Source organism: Macrobrachium rosenbergii, chromosome 39, assembly GCF_040412425.1.
Source record: "Macrobrachium rosenbergii isolate ZJJX-2024 chromosome 39, ASM4041242v1, whole genome shotgun sequence".
Lineage (NCBI taxonomy): Eukaryota > Metazoa > Arthropoda > Malacostraca > Decapoda > Palaemonidae > Macrobrachium > Macrobrachium rosenbergii.
Window position 1 is genome coordinate 12,776,630 of NC_089779.1, and position 27,874 is coordinate 12,804,503.

The window sequence follows — 27,874 nt, forward strand, 5'->3', positions numbered from 1 at the left end:
GTTGTTTACTAACGCAGTTCTTTTAAAGAAACCCTTCAGATCGATTATCCTTGAAATGTTCTCTTGCAGTAAAATTAAATTTTCATTGCACAAATTATGTGAAACTTGTATGAGTGATGAAATATATTGCAATGTAAAGGTATTTAGTTAGGATTTCTGGTTTGTGAGCATTCGCCTCACTGTATCACACAATACATACAATTGAAACTCACTGAAATCCACAAATTGTTGATACTAGAGTCACTGTTTTATTCAGTGTCTCTAACCTGATTTGAATTTTTAATAGTTTAGTGGAGAATGAAGTTGAATGCTTGCAATATTGTTGTCTTGAGTTCTTACTCAAATTGTATAAAATTCATTTGGTGACAAGCAACCCCCCTCCTTCATCCCCTCTCCCCTGCTCTTTCTTTTGTTCATCAATGCTTACATGAGCAAGGATCCACTGTGACCAGATCAAATGTATACAGAGTGTAGGCCAACATTAACATAGAATAAGTTTGTGTGAATGTCCAAACTTTGACCTACAGCAAATAGCAAGTTTTGTAAGAAAATACAAAAAAAAAGATATTTGGTTTTTTTCAGTTTATCCAAGTATATAAAATTTAAAAATATCATTATATTGAATAAAATTTAGGAAAATAAATTTTATTAAAAATAAAGCCAACAGGTCAGCCCTTAGATAGATGAGTATTTTAATACATTTGTGTAGTTTAACTACGTAATGATAATAATAATGATAATCGTTTATTACTTCTTAATACATGCTCCAGTCTAGTGTAACCCAAAGACAACAGAAATGGTTTACCTCTTCTGCGCCTCCCTATCCATCGCAAGATGCTGTTTTCTCCCTTTCATCCCATTTTCTTTAATACATTTTCATCATCAAAGACCTGGTACTTCACATATAATTATCATTCTTGAGTAAGTATGTTTCTGTCACATTATACAGTCATATAGAATATGAACATTTCTTTACAGGGCCAGCCACCAGACCCAGAATCTGGCATCAGTCAAGAGACTGTTGGTCCAATTACAGAAGCCTGGGCCAACTTGCTAGAAAGCCAGATGTCTCCTATAACTGTTGACATGACCACACTAGTACCATGCCTGGAGGTTAGGGCATCGTTCCAGAAGTCTCAGTATCATGTGGATGAAGAGGTTCATGTTACTCTCAAGATTAGGTAATGATTTACTTTTAAGTGTAATAGATTTCAGATGTTTATAGTGTTTTAATAACTCAGAGATTTATTCTTAATTTTTCAACTCTGATTTTGTGATTCTCTCTCTCTCTCTCTCTCTCTCTCTCTCTCTCTCTCTCTCTCTCTCTCTCTCTCTCTCTCTCTCTCTCTCTCTCTCTCTCAGCCCAACCCAGTAGAGGGTTGATGCCTACACTGCGCCTTACACAGCACACCATAGACTACTATAGGTTCTTTGCATGTCTCTTCAGCCTCTTGACCATTACCTTCTGCTTTTCTTTTCTTTATTTAGTTTCTTTTAGACAAGATTTTAACATAAAATCATTGCATCAGCAGAATTGGTTTTATAGTGAACCTTTCATAGTTGTTTAGTGATTCACTTTTCAAGATGAAGCTTAAGATTTATGAAATACGGTCCATACCTTGCACAATTATACGCTTACTTTTATTTACATAAGACCATTTGTAGATAAACTGTTATATAAATATCTCATGGAAAGTTGATTTGAAATTTGGCAGTTATTCAAAGCTCATCTGTGCAAAGGTGCAAGACAGGACCTGAGAAAATCACATAATTCACAAGTCTTGTAAAAGTGGCATTTCTCTCTATCGTTAGCTATTATTTCACTCATTAAGTTCATGCATCAGTAATGTATAAGCAAATATGATTTTAAGAACCAAAGATCAAGATTCTTTTAGCCAGGTATCTTGATATATATATTGTACATTCCCTTCTCAGTTCCCTGAAACGGTTACTTGACACATAATGAGTACACCAAATGGTCTTTAAGCAAATGATTATGAACATTATTATAAGATTACATGTTACGTTAGTTCATTCTTAACCTACAGTATGCTGTACAGCGGCAAAGACAGAGTAAATGAGGTTTATATTTTCAGGAATTCGTATCAGTCTTCAATTATGTTGAGTTCCATTGGTTTAGTAACTAACATCCCATCATACAATGACTGGCTTGTAGAAACACGACCTGAGAAACTTACACTAGCACCAAAGCAAGTAACTGAAATTGAACTTTTGTTCAAGCCTTTGGTTGAAGATGTTGGAAAGAAAATCAAGGTAAGAATATGATCTTGGTTTTTTACAAATTTTGTTTTCCTTTTTTCATTTAGTAGTGTAACCATCTGTATATAGTTTGTCCTCATGAACCCAATAGTCATAATTAGCTTGAACCCATTACAGTACTGTAGTCATGATTAACTGACTCTGTACAAATGGTTCCTGGTCTCACCAGCTTGATGAATCTTGGAAGGAGAAAAGTCCTGCACATGCCAGCTTGTACTCCACTGGCTGGAAAGCAAGGAGTTGTTCCTCTGTGCTATTCTCTGAAAATAGTTTGTTGTGCTGCTCTTCTTCTCAGGATTATCAATTCTCTTTCATGCTTTTGTGATGTAAAATCCATGTTTTCTTTTGCAACGTTTGCCTATTTGATTTGCTACACTTTGGTATGTTGCGTTTGGTGAATTTTTCACTAGTTCAGCACATTTTGCCATTTGGTTGATGGCATGATTGTAATCACTGTGTAACTTTTAGTACTCCCTTTTTTCAGTAAATTCGTGATTCATGGAATTCCTTTAATTTCAGTATATAATTATTCCTTGGTTTTTCAGTATTTACATTTAGTATGGGAGTTGGCTAGAGTAAATTTTGCCCTTTCCAGAGTGTTAATCAAGGAAGTTTGTTTTACTTAGTTTACCATTATTTTTAGCTTTTTGTATCTGTCATAATAGCTTTCAAAAGTATATGAAAATTATATCCAGCTGTTGTGAACAAAGCCTGAGTTTGAAGCTATTCAGATGTTTAAATTTTATCTTTTAAAATTTCTGAAATTGGAAATAATTTTTATATATATATATATTCTGAGTACAAGAAATGACTGAGTAAAAGATATAGTATTAGGAATATTGTAAAAAAATATTAGGATGTAAATGACCTGAAAGTTTCACTGGGATACCCTGTTGCCACTTTTTGTTGGGAACTCTGTCATAGAGGTAGCTTAATATCCTTTCCAAGCTGTTAATGTTGTGAAGATTATTTTGTAAAGGGAGTCATTCCATTCTAACTTGTCTGTAATTTTTCAGCAGAACAAAATACAGTGTCAGTTGTAGTGCTGGCAGAATTTTTTGGTGGCCATAATAAACTTTGTTAATTTTATGTGATTGGTCTTGATGAATAGTAAAATGCAGTATATAGTATCTGCATTATCAGATTAAATCAGCATAGGCATAATTTTTACCCATGCTTTTTGTTTTTATCTTTTGGTCTTTCAGTGTACTTTTTTATTCTCATATGTGGGCATCTGCTTTGTGGAATCATGTAAGCAAAGTAATGTAATTTTTTTTTTTCGTATGAATGTATTTCAATGTAATAATAATAATAATAATAATAATAATAATAATAATAATAATAATAATAATAATAATAATAATAATAATAATAATAATAATAATAATAATAATAATAATAATAATAATAATAATAATAATAATAATAATAATAATAATAATAATAATTGATAAAGTAAACAGTTCTTTATACTGTGATTGTTCCAAATGGCAGTTGTTGGTTCGCTTTAGAACAACAGTAAAATAACATCCAAATTACAAAATTTATACCTGTAATGATAATTTTTTTTAATGACCCTGACATACGAGATGGAGTTGAACAATCCTTCCAGCACTTTCCAGACATTTCCTAAATGCTACCCAATATCAAAGTATTTATGGTTAATTTTTTTTTTCCCCATTTTCTTCAGATGACATTGACATCATCAGAATCTTGGTGGGTGAGATTTGTATGGTGGCATTTAACATCATCGGAATCTCAAAGCATTAATAACACCAAGAGAAACTAGAAAATTGACTATGAGGACTAATTATAAGTGATAAGATAAAAGTGCTAGTGGAAGGTTAATGTCATTTAAAATTTCAGCTAAATCACAACAATGTAAATGGAAGTAGAGTACTAACATAGAATAAAGAACTTATGGCTATCGCTCTAAACCCAGTAATGTAAATATATTTCATAGAAAAGAAACATGTAACAACAAAGGACAAAAATGTTCCATAGTATGGTTGACTGCATGTAATTACACTGACATTGCAAAACAGTATAGGAAGTCTCAATGGTAAAGCTTAATTGAATAAATGTATTTCAGCTTACTGGTGTACGTGCACAATTGGGTAGCAAGGATAGCAAACTTGTAGTTGGTCTTCAGTGGTCAGGACCTGGAAATGAAGGTGTAACTTTGAATACCAGTAATACTCCATCATTTAAAGAGTTCAGGTAAGTTTTTCTCTTATATTTTCAAGAAATTAGAAAGTAACTGTGAGAGTCCATAATGGTATAGTTTTTACTGCAGTGGAAGTGGATGGTTCTGAAAACATAGGAGAAAATAGAATGACAAACCGAGTGACCTTATCTGGCCCTGCCCACTACTTCCCCCCACCTCCAAAAACAAGGGCAGGGGGAATGGAAGAGAAAGGGGTGTAATCTGAAGGCAGTGGTAGACCTGCCTTTTAATGGATGTAAGGTTTTGAAAGTCAAGGAACTCAGTGATGTGAAGTGTTTGGGGTGGCAGTAGAGGGAAATTAACAATCAAGGAATATAGGTTTCCACAGAGTAAACCGAGGAAAAGATGATATAGCAGGTGTTATGAAACCACCACTTAGTAATTGTAACTAACTTCTAAAGTTCAAGAGAACAGTGGTAGAAATAGTTCCCAAAGGAAAAAAACAGATGCCACTGAGGAAAAATTTTCTCTTGTGAGAATTTTTTGTTTCAGTAGGTATCAGGTAATGTTAGTTAATTGTATGGAACACTAAGATTGAGCACTACGAATATGAAAGCAACACTTTATTCAGTATATAATTACCAGGTTTGTATATCTTGCTTTTTTTTCATTATTAAGACAGTTTTCATTTAAACATTAGGAATTAATCAGTCCATCATCTTGCCATGAAAGCATGTACAGTAGAAAAACATGAACAGTACTTTTGACATTTTTTCAAGTTATTATAAGTTCTTTTTGGTATTATGACTGCAAAACACTGCTGTAAATACAAAGTTGTTGTGTAATTCACCAAAAGTTATTGCTTGTGACCTCAATATCCATAGTTGTCAGCTGCGTAATGTAAATATATATTTGAAGGGAAAGCTTTTAGAGACTGGAGGACTCAAGATGGTATTGAGACTTATTTTTCTGGCGGAACCTTTCTTAATAAGGCAGTGAACCTTGTTGCCTTTATGTTGTCCCATAAGAGTGTTTGGTATTATTTATAGAAAACTGTCTTATTTGGTAAAGCAAGAATAGAAAAATTTGGTAGAGAACAGTTCATTTTTTATTGATATTGTGAAAAACTATAGGAAAAGAAAATGTATTTATATTCTTTATTCATTGCAGCCTTTTGTGTCCAGATGGGTTTGACACATGTGTTCCTGTTGCAGAAGCAGATATTCTACCCCGTCAGCCCAAACTTTCAGTTACTGTAAGTACTGAAAGGGAGTGAAATGTTGGTTTATGTCATTGTAGTCTTTTTTCAAGTTACCAGAAAGTTAAATTAGGTATCCCAAATACTTCTTTTGTTTTTGTTTGGTATCTTCCTTCCTTTCTTAGTTATGATTAGAACTTGAATGGTATTAATTTCTTAGTACTTTTGTGATTTGTGTATACTTTACCATATGTATGTACAATACTGTCATGATAAGAGTTTATCTTGCTGATATTTGGCTAGCCTAAGTTCCTCATTACTGCATTTGGTGTGATAAAGTAATATAAAATATTTGATAGATTGTATATTTTGCATTGCAGTATTCATGAATATCGACTCCTTTTACAGTTCTCATTAGTGTCACTTGCTATACAGACTGGTAACAGAATTTTGACATTTTTATCTATTTTGATACTGTTCAGTATTAGTCACAACACTAATATACATAATGTGAAGTGCTAAGTTAGCTGTTATAGGTAATAAATAAAAGAATAATTGAAAATTTTTTTGCTTAGTTAAAGTGCTGATTTATTGATTGATCCCTTTTATAATGTAGGGATGTCTCTTATGCACAATTTTTAAAATAATAATGAATTTAAATATTTTTCAAAACTTAAGTTGAAAGAAAGATATATGTCAGTCTTACCTTTCTCCTGTATTAATTTCAAGGGGAATATAAACACTATATCCCTATTTCTTTTCAGGTGTTAGTGTTTTTAATTGTAGGGGAATGTGTGTCATTCATTTTCTTAAAGTTTCAAGAAAGTTGTTAAACAGAAGTTATCAAGTTGCTTTTAAGGGTGATGGGGAATCAGTCATATTCTGTAAAATTGATTATTACTAATGCTGATGCCTTGAATATACTTTTAATTTATATTATTTTCAGATCAACCATGATCCTGTGGCATTGGTATGGGAATGGCTTCCCTTTAAAATTACTCTGAAAAACACTGAAGAATGTGCAGCCTTTGATATATCTTTGAATCTTGGGCTGGATTCAGCTTCCCCTTCAAATCTAGAACACACAAGTACGTATGTCATAACAAAAGTTACTTGTACGTATATCCTAAAACTGATTTCATGTTGTTATTGTCCATGTTTTTATTATTAAGTAGGCAACCCCTAGTCATAATTCTCAGCTCTCTAAGGGATGTGTTAAGGCACCAATGTATTATCCCTTGATCACTTGTCATGAACCACAGGATTTACATAAGTAACTTGATAATTAGCCATTTGCTCAACTATGGAGTTTATATGGTTTTACAAGTTAACTAATAATGCATGGTAAAATAAACATGTTTAACAGATTTGTAAAAAATCGGTAGTACTGTACTACTTATATTTTGGGATGTGTTAAACTTGTTCCTTCAGTTATAAGCTACTTTGTTTGTGGAAGAGGATAGTTGACAGATTGCAATCTGTTTTGGATTTTCAGTTTAGAAGATATGTCTTTGGTGGTGCCTAGTCTTTAGTGGGGTTATTTTAAGAACTTACAGGTTTTTTGTTAAATGAGTTCACCGCTGGTTGCTTTTTCTTACAGCTCAGATATGCACTGCATCAGGCCTTCAGGGAGATAAACTAGGATCACATGTCAGCAACCTGCAAATGAGTGAGCTAGGGGTCGGGGATGAGCAGTCGGTAACTCTCTATGCCAAGTGCCTTACATCAGCTGAAAGGGTCCTTACACTTAAAGTAAGTGGTTGTAAACCAAGTACATGTACAGGCAGTCCCCGGGTTATGGCTGTCTCGGTTTACGGTGTTCCGACTTTACAGTGCTTGGCTAACGGCACCGTTAACCTGATTTTTCAGCGTCGTTACCCAGTTTACGGTGCAGTAACCCAGTTTTATGGCACCGTAAGCACTGTTTATTCCCCTTACTTGTATAATTATGATGTTCTGGTTTATGGCGATTTTCAGCTTACAGCGCTCCTTCGGAAACGGAACCCCGCCATAAACCGGGGACTGCCTGTAGGTATATTAGGTATGTAATCATTATGATGATACAGGATTATAATCATATGATTTTTTGTAATTTTTTCATTAATTTATATTAGAAATAATTTATTGTATGATTTTCCAAGTTCATGATTTTGATATCTAGTAAGCTTTTCTGAAGTTGACATACCAGTGAACTGAAAAACTTGGCCAACTGCATGCAGATGGGTGTAAGCTGTTGCAGCAATTTCACCCAAGATGGAACAGATTGAAAATAGAATTAAGATTAAAATGCATGCAACACAGATATTACAAATAAGAAAAATAATTTTAATTGCCAAAGCTGGAAATATTTTGCACATTATTATCATTACATTTTTTAAAATGACATCACAGACATGATGCAAATATGTTTGATTATGATAGCCTGCTAAGCAAGATGTACTAGTAAACTTTTAACATAATGCTGTTTTACTTTTTGTTAGCTAATGATGTTCCCTTAAAGTCAGGGTTGTTTGAGGAGAGTGAAAATACTGGTATACTGGACTGATATACTGTACAACATTTAAGTCACTACTCATCTGTTGTTTCATTTACATACAGCATGCCAATACCAGGATTAAACCTTGTGACAACACTGTTTTATTATACTTTTATTCATTTACTATTGTAACCAAATATAATTTATACACTTCATTCAGAGGTCATATGGAGGAGCTCTGATTATTGTCTAACAGAGATAGCTTTCCTCTCAGGTAAGAATAGGCCTATTAAAAGCATAACCATTAGGATGCATGGTAAATTGCCAAGATTTATTTCAGGAAAAAAATAGCATCTTTGAAACTGGAAAATATGGTGAATATAACAAAATATTCGAGTTACATGTCTTAGGGCTTGACTGAAGGATTTATTCTTAAACAGGAGTTGAAAAAGAAAACAACATATGATTCGTAAAGGTGGACAGCTAAGTAGAAAGAACTGACAGATTTTTCATTAAATGCAGCTGAAGGAATGCTGTATAAAATCCTTAGTACCATCCATGGGAGCTGTAGTATGTAAATTAAGAAAGGTGCCATAGCCCATGATTCTTTTCTTTATTGAAGATGGCTAAATTAAGGTCACTATGAATTACCCATACTCATAGTTAATTTAGTAAGATAATTAGGATTTCAACACACAATTACATTTTATTTCCTAACATTACAGTACATGCATGCGACCTCAGTCATCTCGTTGTCATATTTTCATTATTCGTGGTTTTCTTTATTTTGTCTTAGACGTATTTCTTCCATGTTGTAAGACTGTAATTTACTTGAAGATTCTCATAGATCTCACTCAGAGGATTTGTTCTTGAATAAGTGGTGAAAATTAGAGCAGTGTGAAGTTAAAGAAGTTAAACAGATACAGGCAGTGTCCGGTTTACAATGGGAGTTCCGTTCCTACACCGCTTCTTAAGCTGAAAATCGTCGCAAGCTGAAAAATCGTCGAAAATCATAAAAAAATCCTAAGAAAAACTTACTTTTATTGCTTTGTGTGTATTGAAAATGATATAAACTGCATTTTTATTGAATTTCTCATCAAAAAAACCTACAAATTTTGATTATCTGCCATTTTGTAGCCATATTTCTTCCGTTGGATTGGCATCGTAAGCGTCATAACCCCAGAATGTGTCGTAAACCGGGAAATAATATTTGATGAATATATCTGAAAAGCGTCGTAACCTCAGAACATTGTAAGCCGGACCCATCGTAACCCGGGGACTGCCTGTAATTAGTGACCAAAAGAAAAGGATGGAATTCATATCAGAAAATTTCAGTTGTTATGAATTGAAGCTGAAAGTCTGAATGAGACAGTACTGTATTACAGTATTTGGAAACAGGTGTGTGAAAGCTGAGGTGTTCTGATATCCGGAGTAGATCTCAAGAAATGTGTTTGAATTTTTATTGCACTGTGTTTAAAATTTTCTGTAGGGAATGATACCTATATTTATTCTTATACCTGTTTTTGAAATGTGATATAGAACTTACCTAAATTTTTCAAAAAAGTCTAATTGTCTTTTCCAAATTATCCAGCAACTTGTTAGCTGTACTGACTGTTTCAAATCCAGAAGTACTTTTAATTACTAAGAATATTTAAGGGCACTGTATGCCAACAGAACATGCTAAAAAAATCTTGTCTTTTAGCAAAATATTTCGATATTTCATTAAGGTACTAAGGGCTTGTTGTATGTGAATAATGAACCTGCTTTTTAATTGAACTTTGAGAGACGATGAAACTTTGTAGCTCAAGGTGGATTTCAGTTCAGCTAAATGTATGTTTCCCTCTGGTGAACAGAGATTTCCTGAGCATCAGATTTTCATCACAGCAATATAATATAGCAATTAAGGAATATTTTCTTTTTAGTATGCATATTTGATTACGTATTACGCTGTCTGAGTCAGTAAGTTGGCTAAAATATCTAACTCTTGCAAAAATTATATAGTTCTATGCATATTTCCTTAAAGGTTTGACTCATAGGTTACTAGATGGCATCATGCTTGGTGCCATGTAGTGTTTATTTTCTCTCAGCATGGATTATTTGACTCAGAATTTATGCTGGAGAACTTACAAGTTGGAAGTTACACAGCAATGTGTGATGTGCCTGCCAAACAATTTTTTATGCAGATTCTAGGATCCAGAGTACTCTCACCCAGCACAGATGCTGAATTTGTATTACTGTATTTTACTTTCTTTAATTGACACTTAGCAGTGAAATAGCAGAATAACTTTGCTCTCAAAGTGGTGAACTGCATCAACAAATGGAAGAGTGTAGGATAAACCTTTGTAAAATATAAAAATAATGAGAGTAAAAGGCAATAAACTATTGCAAAATGCATAAGTAAAGAGAGTAAAAGGAAGAGAGAAAAGCAAAGTATAATTATAGGTAAAAAGTTTAAGGACAAGAGAAAATTAAAGAGCAGTAAAACTTAGTTTAACACAAAAGATACAAATTACGAGTATTTCAACATTTGTAGTAACACACTTGATTTCAACAGGTAGAGTATGTTGTTACCGTGAAGTCAAATGGATCGTCTGTTCAGTGTCCTTGTATTCATGAAGAAAGTATCCACTTGCAAGCGAGAATTCCATTCCAGGTAAGCTTATTTTGCATAGATTTTTTATGTAGAATACTGTAACTTAGCTATGCAATATTTTTTTCAGTGAATAACATATGACATTTGCACATTCTTCGGTATACCTATAAGATAGATGCAGTGTACTTATTGAGATTTTTATGTGAAGAAATAATTTGTAGATTATAAAAAGTTGGTTGTAGCTTTCAATTCTTCAACATCTTTTTTTGATATTGTGTAGGTGGAAAATGTGGGGCTTGAAATATGATTGTTTAATATAGAATTATATTTGTTATGTAGAGTATTTTAATTATACCAATCCTGATTCTTGTATTGTACTTTTTAAGAAATTTAAGTAATGTACATTCTTATCTTTTTTATACTCAGGTTACTGTGGAAACTCAGTCAATGAAGTTTGAAAAGCTAGCAAAGGTAGCAGGAGAAGAGAGCTTTGTCATCATTCCAAAAATAAAGTGCACGTCTCACGTTCCTATTCGCCTGACAAATTCAGCGCTTGCATTGGTATGTTTACTGTCTTACTTTTTACTTTTAATCTACAAGTAGATGTTAGTACTGTATACAGAAAATAATTTTGTTTCTGTACAAACCTATTACTTATAATGTAGCCCAATTTCTTGGTCTTTGGAAATACCCATCTCTCTAAGAAACGAGGAGCAGCAGCCAATAGGTAGCTCTGCGTGTGCCCCAACAAATGTCCAAATTCCTTTTAGTAACTGTCTCATTTTATGTGATTAGAAAAATTAACTGTGAGAAAAGGTTGTGTTGGAAGGAAGGAGTTCCATCATGACATTTTCTCCAAAAATCGGCAAACTGGAGATAACTTTGATCTTGTGAAGTCTCTGTATTTGACGTGTCTTGTACCTGTAGGATTTATCTGAGTCGACAAAAGATGATGTTTCTTCTTAGTGTTTCTTGGTGCAACCTCTGGAAAGAAAAATTCGTGACATACCTTTCCTGCAGTCCTGAGTCCCTTAAAAGTAAAACTGTATCAATAATAATGGGCACAAAATATGTTTTTGGCATGTGAAGAGAAGGATGGTAATGGAGGTCATAACAAAATTACTCCTGGCTTCCTGAAGTTGGCATCTTCACCACAAAGTCAGCTGCAAAAGACAGAGGCATTGATTGGACCCAAAGCTCCTCTTATTGCACAATTCTCAGAAATTGTTTCACTTTGACCGGCGGGGGTGGGGCAGTGTTGAGGCTCTGCATGACATGTAGATGACCTTGGCTGCTTCAGCTGAAAATAATCTCTCTGAGGTTTTGCTGGATAGTCTCTGTGCATGAAAACCCAACATCTCTGTGTTCCCATGAAATCACCAAAAGTGGGGTGAATGTAGCAGCTTGCTCAACTTGGCCAGGCTTCTGGGAATGTCTAATGAAAGAGGAAAGCAGGTCAGCAAACCCTTTGTTTTGTGACAGCCCAGAGGCTCTAAATGGAGCAAAGGCATAAAGCTACAGACCATCCCACAAGTTCATGGGCCATCGATTTTCCATGCTAATTGAAAGCAGTGGGTTTGTATTGGAAAATTATTTACATTTTTAAAAATTACATTCTCATCCTTGAGATTTCCAGGGTTTTTAGAAAGCTAAGTTAAAAATTTTTTTTATATAACACTTGTTTCTCTATGTTTCTATATATGTATGCAACTAAATCAAAGATTTTTGAACTCAATAGTGTTTATTGATAATAACAATAGCAATAGTACAGTCATTATATACTTGAGGAATGTGAAGTGGTTGCCAGTTTTAAGTGGTATTTAGAATGGAATATTAAAATGTATAGTCATTAGGATTTAAGGCTCAGCTCTAACAAAACCCTAATTTTATGGCTTAAATTCGCAGGGCATTCAATGATTTTGAGCACTTTACATTATATTCCGTTAATTTACTCGACTGTTGCTTGAAATGTTTGTGGTGTTTGTAATGTTTCCTTGATCAGCAGAGGCAACATTAATTTCTCTTGCCTAAAATCATTTATTCTTTCCTTTGGAATTCTTGCTAGGTGATTAAAGGGTTTCTAAGTTTATTCCTTAAAGTTTGTGCATCATTGTGAATATTAATGCTAATAGTAGTGGATAATTGTTATTGTTATCAAGTACATAAGATAATGAAGTCACAGTTCTAGATTATCACAGGGCTTGGCCAAAGTATTTGTTCTTAAATGAAAAGTTAAAGTTGGAGCAAGGTAAAATTGAATACATTAAACATCGAGGTAAGAAGAGACCAAAGAGAAGGGATAAAAAGTATAAGGCAGAAAGCATTGCAGCTAGAGCTAAAGGGAAACTGTAATGAAAGTTTACAGTAAGGTTACATTTACATTATGTTGTGTAAGGAACACTAAATGAATGAGGACTACCATTGGCAGTTAGCATTACAAGGGATTTTAAAAGATAACCAAGTCATATATCTAGATTTTTGTATGGTTGATCCAAAAGTTGTGCAGTAAATGGCAATGAAACTTACAGCAGGAAAATTTTAAGAGAACAAAGGGAATGGATGATGATAAAAGAAATTTAAGCAACATATATTTGGCTGGAGAGAATGTTGCAATTTTCCTTTAGTTCTGCCTGATGTGTAGTACTCCTTAAGCACACTGTAAGCAGTACCTTCTCTTGGGAATGATATTGTATTGACAAAATTTAATAATTAGGTTATATTTTTATGAGTTATTTTAACCATGGCCTTTTGAGTGCTGTTATCATTGTCTTATGTGAAATAAACGCATGTTCCTTCTGTTGTTAACCCGTATTTCACATGCTTAGTAAACTTGCCGATATATCATCTGTATTGAATTAACTCCTGGCATTCTTCATAACATGTGTTATTTGATAGAAGATTATGAATAATCTTTAACTAATGATAGTTTGTTTAAAGTAAGCATTCTTTTGTCTTAAATATAGGTAAACAAAGAAACTCATTATATGGCAATGCAAGTCATAATTTCCTTTTGTCTTGAAAGCATTATGTGTTCTGTTGATGTCCGATATTGCCAGAAGCACCAAATAGTAAGCTCAACAGGATGAAAATCCTGACAGCATGTGTAATGTTCCTGGCAGAGGTGTCAGCATCGATGGACAACAGGTTGAAACTTTCAAGTCTCCAGTGACTCAGCTTATGAGTTTCAGCTGCCATGTGTTGAAGTTACCTTCTTTTTTATCCATCACTTGGATCATGAAGGTTCAGAATGTACAAAGGAAACATTTAACTTTTTGAGTCGATATCTTCTGACAACACTTGCTTCATATGCTGTGTGTAGCATATTTAATGACTGTGAAGTAGTGAAAACTTTCAAGAATTTCATATAGGAAATTTTTTTATCAAATTGCAATGAAAAGTCAAGATTGTTATCATAACTATGTAGAATTGAGCCATTATTTCCCTTTTTGAGAGAAAATGTTACTGCTGAAACCTGTATTCTAATTTCAGTCTAGTGATGCGTACCAGGTTGGTTCTGACACTATATCACAAATAGCTGGAACAGAACTCGCTGAAGGTGAATATGGAGTAGATTGCCTTTGTGTTGCTGTATCTAGTAATGTACCTTCAAGCAGTGCACTGGCATTAGGGCAGTACTTCCTGTATTGGAAAAGGTGAGAAATTTTAGTTTTACTTTTGGTGATAACGAGTTAATAGTTTTTTTCATGTAAACCTTAATGACTATGAGTGAAGTTGAAGAGCATGATAATTGTTTTTTCATTAATGGAATAACTTACCATATTTTGCTTTGCATCAAGTTCAGAAAGCATCATATATTTTTTAAGCCAGTATATAATGTTCTAAAGTTGTACTCCAGGGAAAGGTAGATCTTGGTGTGAGCAGGAAGTGTTTGTACTCTGCTTCCTCATATCTGAAACCATCAGGACTGAGGGCTTTCTGGATATTTGAACCTTGCTAGACTAAAACATGGCTTTGGGCTAGTCATCATCATATACTAAGTAACCTTGAACATAAGTAAGAATAGAAATAGGTTAGGTATACATATTAAATTCAGTAAATCAGATATTACTTGAGATGAAAAAATTAGCCTCAGTCTGTTGCCTATTCATTAATAATATGAAAAATCCAAATAAAGCGTTATTTTTAACTCACTTTGATTTCTCTGCTGTGTGTTTAGCTAGAGCTTGTAATTGGCGTTGTGTGCTTTTTACATATAATTATTTTGGATATTTGTTTTAACTTGTAGTGTTCTGGAGCTACTATCTAGCTTACAAGAGTTTTTACTACTTATGGTTGTTTTTAATTGTCACCCATGTCTTGTTTGAGAATTTTCATATGTTCCTTTTTATAGTATTTTTTGACGGGAGGGGAAGGGGGAAATCTGACATTTTATGTAGCAAAAATGTTTTTTGTTTCACTTGGATAAAGTTTTTTGGCTTATCTTAATTCTTTACATTATTTATGAACTAAGTTTTCATATAAATCAACCTTTTTGGTGTGTTTTCTGTACCTTTTTACATTACCATATTTTTATGGGTTGTAGATTAGCAGCTTTCACTTTCTACCCATTTAAAATGCCATCGAGTATTCGTGCAGGTCTTCTTGGTTGTTCATGCAACACCTTCATGTCAAATCAAGACAAGGACTCTCATGTCCTGTGTAGTTACAGCCAGGTTTGCACTCTCATTTTCATCTGTGAAAAGTCTTATGATCAGTCTCTCATCTTTTGCTATGGAATTTTTAGGTCCAGTCTTATGATGGTGTTTTAATCAACCGGTCAGGCATTGCTTCATCCTTTGCTGACCGTCCTGCCTACTCTAACCAGCCCAGCCACCAACCTACCAGCCTGTCTACTCATCTGCCACTCTGCCTGCTTCCTCAGCTGTTTGCTGCCTTTTCACTCACCTGATTTTGTGACTGTCCAAACAGATACTTCTTCCACTGATGCAGAGGCTGCTTACATTGCCCACATTAAGGAATACCTGTTTGTTTCCATGCAAGATGCTCACATGACTTAATTCACACGACTGTCAAAATCTCCCCTCCACTAACACAGACAAGTATTCTTTCTCAACCACGTTTTTAGGACTTCCCATTCTCTTGCTTTCAGACAATGACACTGCTCCCCCCAACAGCCCGACCCAGATCACCACTTCAGTATACGTGCATGTGTACAACCAGTCAGATACAGGGAATTTAGAAGGGATGACTTGCTTCTCTTGCACCTTATTCCTAATGTGGGACTGCCAGTGTAGCTGCCCACTTTCAGAGAGATCTTAGTCCCGTTGGTTAGCGACCACTCGTGTCTACAGAAGACTTTTATGCTAGCCATGTTAGTGGTCATGGTTGTGATTTTTTTGAGGTTAAGACTTTGACCATGAGCACAGCAATGGTGAGGACCAGACCCATTCAGTATCAGAGACTATGCAAAGTGCCAGTTCTGTTTAGTTTGACATCTGTTCAACTTCTTAGGTTTCTAGTATGGTTCAAGCAGTACTAAGTCCACTTCTTTGGGTCTTAATTCCAAGATGGTTACCAACTGTGACTGTTTTGATGTGCAGCCAAAAGGACTCTGGTGCTTCATCTTCCAACTATTGTCTCTCAAGCTTGTGGTTGCCCTGGTGCAGAGAATCTGTGTTGTTTAAGAAGCAGCCTTCGGTGTAGAGTTGCTGTGATGAGAGTTCTACGCTACTTAGTGGTTCCTCTTTAAACCTGTTCTTTTGCCAAATAGGGTAAACTATTGGTCAGTGGGGGACCATGACCAGCTTATTACTTCAATCCTCACTTCATTTTCAAGGAAGAGATAGCATTCCACACCTTTCCCCTCAGCATGCATTAGTGAAGTGTCTATGATGGTTTCTGGGGGACTGTGCCAAGAGGATCAAGAGGTTTTGTGCGTCATCACATGGGATTAGGGCAGCTCCTGTGATCCATGATAGGAAGCCCTCTAATTCTCAGCTTGTGACTCAAGGGTTTGATTCTTCCAAGGACTGAAGTGCCTATGCTAAATTCCTGAAGTTGTAGGCTCAGTGTCCTGTATCTGTAGCCTTGAATGGCAACATGAGCTGCAGAAAGATATGTCTTTTGTGAAGACCAGGTACATAATGATACAAGAAGACCCAGGCAGACAAGATTTATGTTTGGCTTTACCCTCTGAAAATACTATAGTGGGTATTACCCATTTGCTGCTCTTGATACCCTGTCTTGACAATGGTGATCTTCTCTGCTCTCAGTTTCAGTCACCCTTTCATCTCAGTTTCAGTCACCCTTTTACCATCATTGTGGCAAACCATCTTTGCCTTGCCCATTTTTATTTTTGTTTCTAGCTTTCCCTCATTATTCATATTCTCAATTAATCTATTGCATTAACAGTCTCCCCTTTCTTGTCGTTGGAGCTTATACTTCTCTATGATAATGACAAATTGCATCATTGCACTCTAAAAGGAGGTAGATTATATATATTATATGCAAAATAAATGATACTGTGTCATATTTGAGGCCAAAGATTTTTTGCTCTAGGATGATTTTTGGAATGTGTCATGATCTTTTTGACAATGAATACAGTTTTCCCATTAGAAATGCAGACTGATACTCAGTATTTGTCTTTATAGTTCATAATGGAACGCAACCCCATCATATAAGCATATTCAACTATACATTGTTCCATGACATGCACAGATGCTGTTTATATTGTGTAAGAAATAATCTATTGAAATGGTTTTCAAGAAGCATAAATTATCTGGTGTGGTTTTTTTTATTTAACTACTCTTGTTTGTCTTTGATTTTAATTGAAAATTGTTTAGTTTTATATTGATAATAAAAGTACTTTTGTATATCTGTCATTATTATACAGGTATTATTTATTTTTGTGTTATCTGTCACTAGCACTTTTACAACATTTTGATCTATTAATATTTGTCAAATAGCATCTAGAGTACAGCAGAAATGTAATGATGTGCACTGCATGCTATGTTGATTCCATACATAAATGCATCTCTCCTTCTGCATTGTTGAATAGTTCTGTGAAGAAAATCATAAGCAAGTATGTTTTCAAGACTTTGTTTTGTTTTTCAACATAGGGCAAATGATACTTCCCCTGAAGTGAGCGTCAGTGTAGGATTACCATCAGTGATGGTTGAACACTGGGGTGTATGGGTGGAATGTAAATTACCACCACAAGGTACCTTGCGTGCCCCATTATTAATCACCTACATCATTTACAACCGAGCAGCTCACACAACAGAGCTAGCACTCGCTATGCATTCATCTGATGCTTTTATGTATGCTGGTCACAAAGAGGTAAGTTGTTTCTGTTTTTTACTTACTACTTAAATATAGATGAGCTATGTATCGTGGACATCATAAGTTTTTGTGCATTTTGTAATGGAACATCAATTGTCTTATTTAGATTAGATGCGTACATATATTTTCCTTCACTGTTTCACTTTAGACCAAGAACAAGATGTACTAAAGAGCAAACAGTTTTGTTTAATGATAGTTTTTATATTAAGTGTACTATATTCCTGTTAACGCCATTTCCAGATCCGATTGCGAGTTTTGCCAGGACGCAAGGAATGTGTTACATATACCCTTTATCCTTTGCTATCTGGGAATGTTCAGTTGCCAAAACTAGGGCTTAGCGTAGAATCTCATTCCCCTGGTCAACCCACTTCACTTGAAACTTTACTGAATAGGATTTTACCCACGCACATATATATAGTGGTAAGTCATTCGACACTGTATAAATCTATACTACGGTCTGTAATCACCCATGCTTGTTTAGTATGATGGATAATTAGATTGACTAACTTATTCTAGAGTAGTTGGTCTGAACCTGATCAGTCAGAAGGGCAGGGGATTTGTAAGACAATGGTTTGAATCTTATAGAACAAAATTCATTAGAAAAATGATTGTGTTCATACAGTAAGTAGTATACATAGACCACCATGCTTACTTTTTCAGCTTCCAAAATATATATATTTTGGTAATCATTTTCCTCATAAAACTTACAATCAAGACAAAAATTTTTGTTTTTGAGCATCAAAAAGTAAGTTAATTTAGCATCAACTGTTATGAGACTGCCAAGGAAAACATTGTCTTCTTATAAAGCATATAAGATCAGAAGACAAGTAAGCACATTAGATAATAGAATACATAGACTGACAAATTTTGTTTTGATATTCTGTATTGATGTTTACATGAAGCTGAAGGATGATATTTTAAAAATTTGCAAGTGAAGGTAGGGATTGATTTTTGTTGTACTGTACGTAGATTATTTTCTCAAAATTCAGTAATACTGTACATCTTACATCTGTTCTTTGTTATTAGTACAGAAGTAACCAATTGTAGTTTTTTCTCTGACTTTTTTGTATGTTCCTTGAATATTGAAATCAGTGGGCATACTAGCACAGTTTCGTAAATTTTAGAAATATACTGTTGCATTCATGATATATGAGAATGTCAAGTGAGTGGATTTCCAATTTAGTATCATGAAATTCTTTAAAAAAAATGCTTATTTATTTCTCATAATTTGAACTGCAGTAGCATAACTAGGTTGTGGCACCAAATTTGGCATTGAAGATGCCATGTGCTCACAAACGATAATCTTGAATTTCAGTTTTACTATATTGTTGTGCAGTGCAGCAAGTTGCAAGAAGTGATTGAGAGCTCAATGTATTTTTTTTTATTTAAAATCCAATGAGACTGTTCGCCAAATGCAGTTTTGTAGCCCAGGGCGCAATAAAGAAATTTGAAATCATAAAACAAATCATCATTGTGAATCCTGCATATTATTATTATTATTATTATTTTTTAAAATTTATTTATTTATTTTTTTTTTGGTCTATCACAGTCATATTATTCGACTGGGTGGTTTTTATAGTATGGTGTTCCGGGTTGCATCCTGCCTCCTTAGGAGTCCATCATATTTCTCACTACAGTATGTGTGCTGTTTCTAGCAGCACACTTTTCTGCATGAGCCCTGGAGCTACTTTGGCATCTAGTTTTTCCAGATTCCTTTTCAGGGATTTTGGGATCGTGCCTAGTGTTCCTGTGATTATGGATACAATTTCCACTGGCATATTCCATATCCTTCTTGTTTCGATTTTCAGGTCTTGATACTTATCAGTTTTTTCTCTTTCTTTCTCATTTACTCTGGTGTCCCATGGTATGAGTGGTACTTTCTTCTTGATTTTGTCTATCAACATCACGTCTGGTCTATTGGCACGTATCACCCTATCTGTTCTGGTACCATAGTCCCAGAGGGTCTTGCCTGATCATTTTCTCTCATCTCCCTCAGGTTGGTGTTCGTACCACTTATTACTGCAAGCTAGCTGGTGTTTCTTGCGCAGGCTCCAGTGGAGGGCTTTTGTTATTATTATTATTATTATTATTATTATTATTATTATTATTATTATTATTATTATTATTCAGAATTAGAAGGCCCTTAAAAAGTAGAGTATTAACAGTATACCCTATTGGTATACTGAAGTTTGTTCCATGGTCATTATCCCAACAATGTATACATTGGCATCCAATGCTGGGAGATGAATTGTTCAAACATTCACTCAGCTTGACAACGTAACACAGTACTGTACTTTTAAAGGTAAATAACTGCTCGATAGAGAAAATTACTGTTTGATAACCTTTTAAAATAAGTAAAATAAAATAATTGCAATTCATGTTGGTATATATATGCCAGTCGGCTACCTAGATGTTAGAAAGTAACTGATATGTGGCCAGTCATATTGGATAATTCACCCATAGTTTTTTTAATGAAGTTACTTTTGTACTTCCCCAGGCTGCGTATAATAGCGTCACTTGGTTTATTTTATTTTTTATTACTGTATGATACATGCACTTTTGGTATGTTTGGTATGTGTTTCTTGATAGACTAGGTCTAGTTTTCTTTTCAAAAAATGGTAATGATGTTATTAAGAAGAGTTGATAATGAAATCTAAAGACAAAATAATGATTAATGTAAAATGTTAACAAATTTCATGCTCTTGAAACAAAATATTTGTGATGCTAACTTTCATATACTGATTAAAAACTAAATTTGGTTTAACATCTGGGTTGTGAATGGTTCATTATAGGTGTCTGGTGTACAGTACATATATGCTAATTTCTTTTTTTTTTATGACAGCCTCATATTTGCATGTTTTTTTTGTGACAGCCTCATATTTCCATACATGCAGATATTGGATATTCACTTTAACAATGAGATATTTTTTTCTCAGAGACAGAATTAGTTTTTGAATTTTCTCTCTTTATTACAGCCTCAAGCCAAAGGTGGAGATTCATCCGTATCAACATTAACAGATCGATTTACTACAGTTAGTGTAAGTTAGTTGGTAAGTTAGTGCATCTTCAGATGTGAGATACAATTTTTTTTTATAACACTGATATATGATTGCTGATAAGTGTATTTTGGATCTCTTATGTACAGTGTATAATACTTTATGATTTTAATGTTGATTAAAAGTGGAATAGCAATGTTAGAATATGTTACTGGTATTTGTAAAAGAAATCAGTAGAATAAAATAGTAAGTAATGTACCTATGTTTCTTATGTGTAGGAAGTATGTCCCGATTGTATTTTGTTAAGTAACTTGTACACCGTATGATTCTGCTTGTAGAATTTATTGTACAAAATGTCACTACTGAAAAGAAATGCAGAAGAGCAAAGTGTGCATCAGCTTTGCATGAAAAAGTCAGTGGATCTGTCTCCCATAGATGATGGTGAACCTTTTGGAACAAATAACTTGATATTAAGAGAACAAGAAAATGAAGACTTCCTTAGTTCAAGTTAAGGAACCAGAAATGAGGAAATCTGTATTTGAGGTTTAAATAAGAAGTTTTTGGAGTTGTATGACAAGTTGATGATTTCTACATAGATTAATAAATGTTGGGAGAGGTCTGACCTTGTAACCAAGGGATGACTGACAGTAACTAAGGAAGCAAGGTCTTTGGAGAATTATTAGAAGTTGCTTTATTATTTATAAGAGAGTGAGAAGGCAGCTGTTCAGGAGAACAGGAGTTGTTAGATGAGAGATACAGTATTTGTATTTGTAAGGATGATGAACATTGGCATGAGAGATTCAGTTAAAATTTTGAAAAAGAAAAATAACTTATTTACTGAATGAGATATAACTTATATTTTATTTATGAAGACAAATACTAAGTAGAGAATTAAATAGAGTAGCTCAGTGGTCTTGTAAAAATACTAAATAATAATACAGTAACACAATATTAAAATGCTTACATTAGCAGTACAATTATAACCCATCAGGAGAGCCATATATACACAAATCATTCTTAGAAGATTATTTAAAATTATGGAATTAGCCGTATTGCATGTATATGACACGGTATATGAAGGAAGTTACAATACATACAACAGAATAGGATGAACATTCCAAGCTCACTGTGGACTTAAGAGAGCAGAAGAACCACCACCACTTGTTTCATGCATTTTGGCTGTATTTCCATTAACCAGTCACCTGTTTGATTAGCTACTTTTTGCTGTTTGATGTACTGGTTTTGATCTTGACTTGAGTTTTTAACCCAGTAATGTCAAGGTCTTATAGTTATTTGAGTCTTCCTGTCACATAGTAAGTGTAAAGCTTTCAGGTAGCACCAATCTTTTTGGATCTCAGCTTGGAAAATAAATTCTCTTAAATGTCACTGCCAATTGGAAGCATATCAGAGGAGGATTAAAATTATGCATACATCCACTTATATGTTGAGTGTATAATAATAAAAGTTAGCACATCCTCCACCACAAAGGTACAAAATAAGTGATACAGTGATACAGATTTTGTATGTGGAAATTTACTGTTGTAGTGCTGGGATTCTTAGAATGACCTTTAGGTAAACTCATAATGAAAGATTTTTGCAAGTAACAAACAACTTTGTACTTGCCTGGGGGTTATCCGTGTAACTTTAATTTCTGCACATTTCATCAACAAACATCTTGCTTAAAGTTTCCTACCTTAAAATTTAAAAATGTTGTTATCTGAACTAGTACCAAGACTTTCTACAAATGTAAGGCTTGGCTTACATAAATTCAGAGATACAGAGAGCTTCAGAAAAAAATGTATATATATATACAGTATATAAATTGACTAAAATAATTAAAGTTTTTGATGTAAGCCATTATGAAGGTAAGGCAGCTTACAACTCCCTTGTTTGTTCACAACAAAGGGTTTATGTGCTTTTCATTTACTTAATTGAACAAGGACTTTGCAACAACTAGAAGAAACAGACACTAGTGTACAGCTAATAAAAGGTTACATTACAGTCCTTTATTTCTTAATTTTTATTGATTTTAAGGTGAATATATTTTACCGTCTATAATAATAAAATCCGAGTGGATCTTGTTTGCCCTCCCCTGGGCAACAGTAGGGGAGACATGAAACAGCCACCCACCCTCTTCAAATCGGTTTGTCTGCCCCAGGTGGGGGTGGGGTAGGTAGGAGAACAGGAGGGTAGAGGAGACATCCACTCTCCATCTGCAAACCTGTTTGTTCACCCCAGGTGGGGGTGTGGTAGGTAGGGGATCAAGAGGGTAGGGGAAACAGCAGTGCCGAGTTCCAGCATGCGTAGCACACGCCAACAAGCTCGTACCATAATAAGTGTTAAAAGCTTTTATTACCTACGCATTACAGCACTCTGTTATACCTTATCATATTTTGTTACAGTAAAACTTTTTATGTTAACTATCACTTTAATAAGTGTGTGAATCGTAGTCAAGTGTTTTTTTGTTCATTTGCTTACAATAAAATTAGTAGTGTTTCCATGTATATTGTTCTTCATTACATTACATTTTTTATTTTTTTTTTATTTTTGAGTGTATACATTTTTCATGGTATGGCCTAATATAGCATTTTTTATGTTAAAACTTATTTATTTAAGACATTTTGATATGCTGAATATAGCCTAATGTTTTGATGCATAATGTAGCTTAGCCTAGCCTAACTGCAGAGTGCTTAGAAATCTGGACTTGAACTCTGCAGGAAGTAAAATGACAAACTAATGCCTTTTTTTGCCAAGCCAAGTCTGTTCATCTGAGCCTGTGTTTCTTATATCCACTAGTATGTTTGGTGAGTACTCATATTTGATTGTTTATTATTTATCAAAGTACATTTAGTATCTAATTTTATTTTCCTGACTACGTTAGTTTTTTATTAAGTTAATAAGTTAATGTTATATATGCTCTGTTGAAAAAGTTACAGGATTCAGACAAGTTGTTTTGTAGTGTGGCACATGTACCAGTATTGGAAATATATTGTCCCATGTTGGATTTAATTGTAATATTTTAACCTTGTAAAAATTTTTTATCTTGACATATACTGCACTACTTCATTAATGATATGCATAAGCATTTTAGGTATATCATTGAAAGAGTTATTAGCTTACATGAAACTAGTGAAAAAAAGCACATGCTTTTTGGCATTTTACTTTATGCAATATATAGTTGCTGTCTTAAAAGATTTTTATCATGATAGATTTTTAAGGTACACTTATATTGTACTAATAGGTAAATAAAATAAATTTACCAATATCACTAATAATGTTGGTGCAATATTGGGAGATGCATCAAAGAATTTATTGTTGTTTTGTGAGTCTGGTTTGTGCAATTATGAAGCCAAGCCAATTATTACTTATTATGGGGAACAGTCTAGATTTAGCTTAAATATACTAGGGGATTATTATTTAACAAGTAGAATCACTATAAAAGTTACACAGCATTTGCTACCATATAACCTCTTTGGTGTGTTTTTTAACTGTGTGTGGGTTGAAGGTGTTTTTAAGGGTTTCTGAAGGGTTTTTCAAAATTAGATAAATTTTCGTTTTTTTTATAAAAGGTTTAGGAACTTAACTCGGTGTATGTATAGGCTTTGGTTAATGAAGTAAAGAATGGTAAAATATTTATGAACTTCATAAACAATGGATGCCATTTAATAGCAAGAAATTTTAAGCAGCAACAGTTGTCAAAAATAAAAAAAAAATTTTGTACAAACCTCATTAATCATTGAATAGCCTTAAAGTACATTTAGGTGTGTGAAGCAGAGCATTTCAGAGAAAGATCCCAATATGCATGCCAGCCAACTCCTTGGTCCTTGTTGTGATACTATATTCATTTTCTGTGGCAATTCTATCTGAAGAGAAGAGGGAGATGGGAGGAGTGCACCAGAAATTGTGATGAATGTGTTTGTGTAAAAATATTTTTAATTGCAGAAAAACTAATTGATCATAAAGTCCTTTATTCACCATTTAGGAAGAACAAAGGAAATAAGGTAAAGGAAAGGACATAGCTGCCAAAAGTCCTATTCCAGGATAGAAAGGCAAGAGTTGGCAAAAGAAATATCTAAATAAGTTGGGCTACCATAAGTAATGAGTTTGTCTAGTTATGGGTCTGCAGTGGAGGATGAGCCTAATGGAGGATACTTGGCAAGCACAATTGTAGGTGCTCCGGGAAATATATACCTCCGTTGTAGCAAACTAAAATATGAATCTTGAATATGAAGAGGATGATTTGTGTCCATTACCAGTCAATACCCAGTCCTTTATCTTTTTATCTTAATAATGAAGGAAGCTGTGAAAAAGAATGAAGAAAATTAGTGCCTTGGGCTTGCTTTATGCAGAATCAGAGGAAGAGGTCTTAGAAACAATTAGAATATTTTGGGGCATCATTCAAGAATGGATAGGAAATCAGGGTAAGAAAAATATTATTTTTTAAAAAAAGAAAATAAAATTTTTAAGTATGTAGCCACTACTTTCATATAGCATAATTGTGTGTGTGTGTGTGTGTGCATAATTCTCAGACATAATGTCCATCAGAAGAAAAAGAAAATGAAGCTCAGGTAGGTCAGCACAATCACACAGGTCCCCAGCAGCCTATTATAGGTCTGATCCTGCTGCAATGGGGAACAGGGTTTGTGAGTTGGGCACTCTATAAAAGTAATAGATTTATGTAAATAAATCACACACTTTTAAAATGAAACTTCACAAACATTTTCCTTTTGCATAACTCGAGTAGCTGCTCTGATAAGGAGAGGAGAGGATGTGAAGAGACAAAGGAACCCCTGGGCAAGGATATGTACAAATAACCTAAGGTTCCAAGAGGAAACAAGGAATCATGTTTGGAATGGAACTCTGTTTAAACCTGGAGATAATGACAAGAGCTGAAAATAACATCCACGCATGAAGTCACAGGGAAAGTAGTCAGAGCAGAGCTTTACTGTATACCAAGTCGGCCAATTGCAATGTCATGGGAAAATAGAGGATGGGCCCAAGTGGTAGAAACTTCTCCTGAAGACGTGATCCCAAGGAGAGAAGTCACTCGCAGCTCCTCAGAGAGGGAAGAAGGATTATCCTTGAGTTGTAAGTAAAAGGTATAATCAGACCTTGGGATTGTAAGTGGAAGTGATGTTGTGAAGACCAGAAGACCCACTTGAGCTAAAGAAAATAAGATGCTTAATCTAGGACAGTAATCATGCAAAAAATGCAAATACTGTAAGAATTATCCTTAGAAACAGAAAGGAGAAACAAAAGCCTGAAGATCAAAGAGAAAACTGGCCGCTGGAAGAATAAGCAACCCATAAAAAGCCCATCACAAAACCCATGGAATTTTCTCACCACTACTTCTATTCTGAAATAGATGTTTAACCAGGCAGCTGCCTGCCAAGAACATAGAAGAAAATGAGGCACCATGTTACATAAGGCTTAGGTTTAGATCTAGAACCCCCAACCACCCTCAACAGCAACCCTGTTTCCCTGTTAGAAATAGTTCAACAAGACTATCTGTAGGCAGTTAATGCATTATTCCAGCTTGAACAGCCAGAAAAGGGAGCTGATGCTTCTCCCAGCAGAATCAGTGTCTTCTAAAAGAATTCTAAGAGGGATTTGGAAGAAGAGGATTAATGAGTGATGGATACTGAAGCAAGCAGCAAGATGAAAGGTGGTTATGAGATTTATACAGTACTACATACCACAGTAGTTTACTGGCAATGACCTCTCTTTTTCCTCTCAGACCCTGAAAGTGGGGCTTGAGCTGCAGCAAGTTCACAGAGTTGCATGGATAGAGATTCCTCAAAGACTTACAAGTCCATCCAAAGATATACATTTTAAAAAGTCATTAAAGATAAATCACTAGAGTCTTGATCACTTTACATAATTTCTTCTTGAACTGGCTAGCAGTAGTACTATTCACAACCTCAGCTGGTAGTCTGTTTTTAAATATGGCTTTCTTATGTTAGAGAAACTCCCACAGTGGTACTCTACTTGACTTAGCTGATTGTGCTCGCAACACTAGGCAGGCTGCTGCTGTGAGATCTGATCTCCAAATGTTTAGGTGAGGTGCAAATTCATTCCTGCTTTCTACTAATATATCCTGAATTCAAGGGTAATTGTTGATTTCCCTTTGGAGCCCTTTTGAGTTTATAGTCTTTTGACTACCTGTAAGCATTTTCAGCTAAAGACTTGAAGCAACAATGAAAGAAAGTGGCTGGTATTGAACCTTTTTAGTTCCAGTTTTTATCTTCTGGATCTGGTCAATGTTGTTTTTACCTTTGAGAATCTTCAAATAATTCTATTAACTGTCCTCATAATCATTATGGTTAGAGGGAACAAATTAAGGTATTCCAGCCTGCTTTGATATCAAAGGTAGCTTATTGATGGTTAGCTTGCTTGCTTGCTCTTGCTTGTACTGTTAACGCTAATTTTTGTATGTCCTTACTGAGAGGATGACTGGAATTGAACAACATTCTCAAAGTAGGGTGTAGCTACAGTAGTTCATTATACAAGGTTGGTGTAGTATCTTTTTTGCAACACTGACTTGAAGTATAATGTACTCTAGTATTTTCTGGGCTTTCTTTTCAGGTGTACATTCCTGCTTTGCCATGTTGGATGTGTCCAGCCCTTAGCCTACTGCTGTAAAAGGTATATGATCTAAATGGATTGGGGAAGTAGGAGAATGCTTAGGAATAGAAAGTGAGTAGCTTTTATTTATTTCGTGCATCCCCAAAAGTCGTTTCCACAAGCTTATCAAACTTACCCTGACCCTTTCCACTCTTGTTGTCATTCATTCTGCTTCGGAATTATGAAGTGGCTGAAAGATAGGTTAGGGTTAAAGACGCAAAGTAGAAGGGGTATGTGA

The 27,874-nt window shown here is 34.5% G+C and overlaps 1 protein-coding gene across 2 annotated transcripts in view; it reads left to right on the forward strand.

Moving 5' to 3' along the window:
• Positions 1 to 21,270, forward strand: part of gry (trafficking protein particle complex subunit 11 gry) — a 44,623-nt gene extending 23,353 nt beyond the window's left edge. For both annotated transcript variants that reach the window (XM_067082584.1, XM_067082585.1), the window contains exons 12-23: positions 979 to 1,181; positions 2,097 to 2,274; positions 4,373 to 4,500; positions 5,618 to 5,702; positions 6,592 to 6,733; positions 7,246 to 7,397; positions 10,676 to 10,774; positions 11,141 to 11,275; positions 14,204 to 14,367; positions 17,794 to 18,013; positions 18,257 to 18,436; positions 20,992 to 21,270. In XM_067082584.1, coding sequence (XP_066938685.1) covers positions 979 to 1,181; positions 2,097 to 2,274; positions 4,373 to 4,500; positions 5,618 to 5,702; positions 6,592 to 6,733; positions 7,246 to 7,397; positions 10,676 to 10,774; positions 11,141 to 11,275; positions 14,204 to 14,367; positions 17,794 to 18,013; positions 18,257 to 18,436; positions 20,992 to 21,063 — 1,758 coding nt within the window. In that variant the 3' untranslated portion in view covers positions 21,064 to 21,270. The remainder of the gene's footprint in view (positions 1 to 978; positions 1,182 to 2,096; positions 2,275 to 4,372; positions 4,501 to 5,617; positions 5,703 to 6,591; positions 6,734 to 7,245; positions 7,398 to 10,675; positions 10,775 to 11,140; positions 11,276 to 14,203; positions 14,368 to 17,793; positions 18,014 to 18,256; positions 18,437 to 20,991) is intronic.
• The last annotated feature ends 6,604 nt before the right edge of the window (positions 21,271 to 27,874 follow it).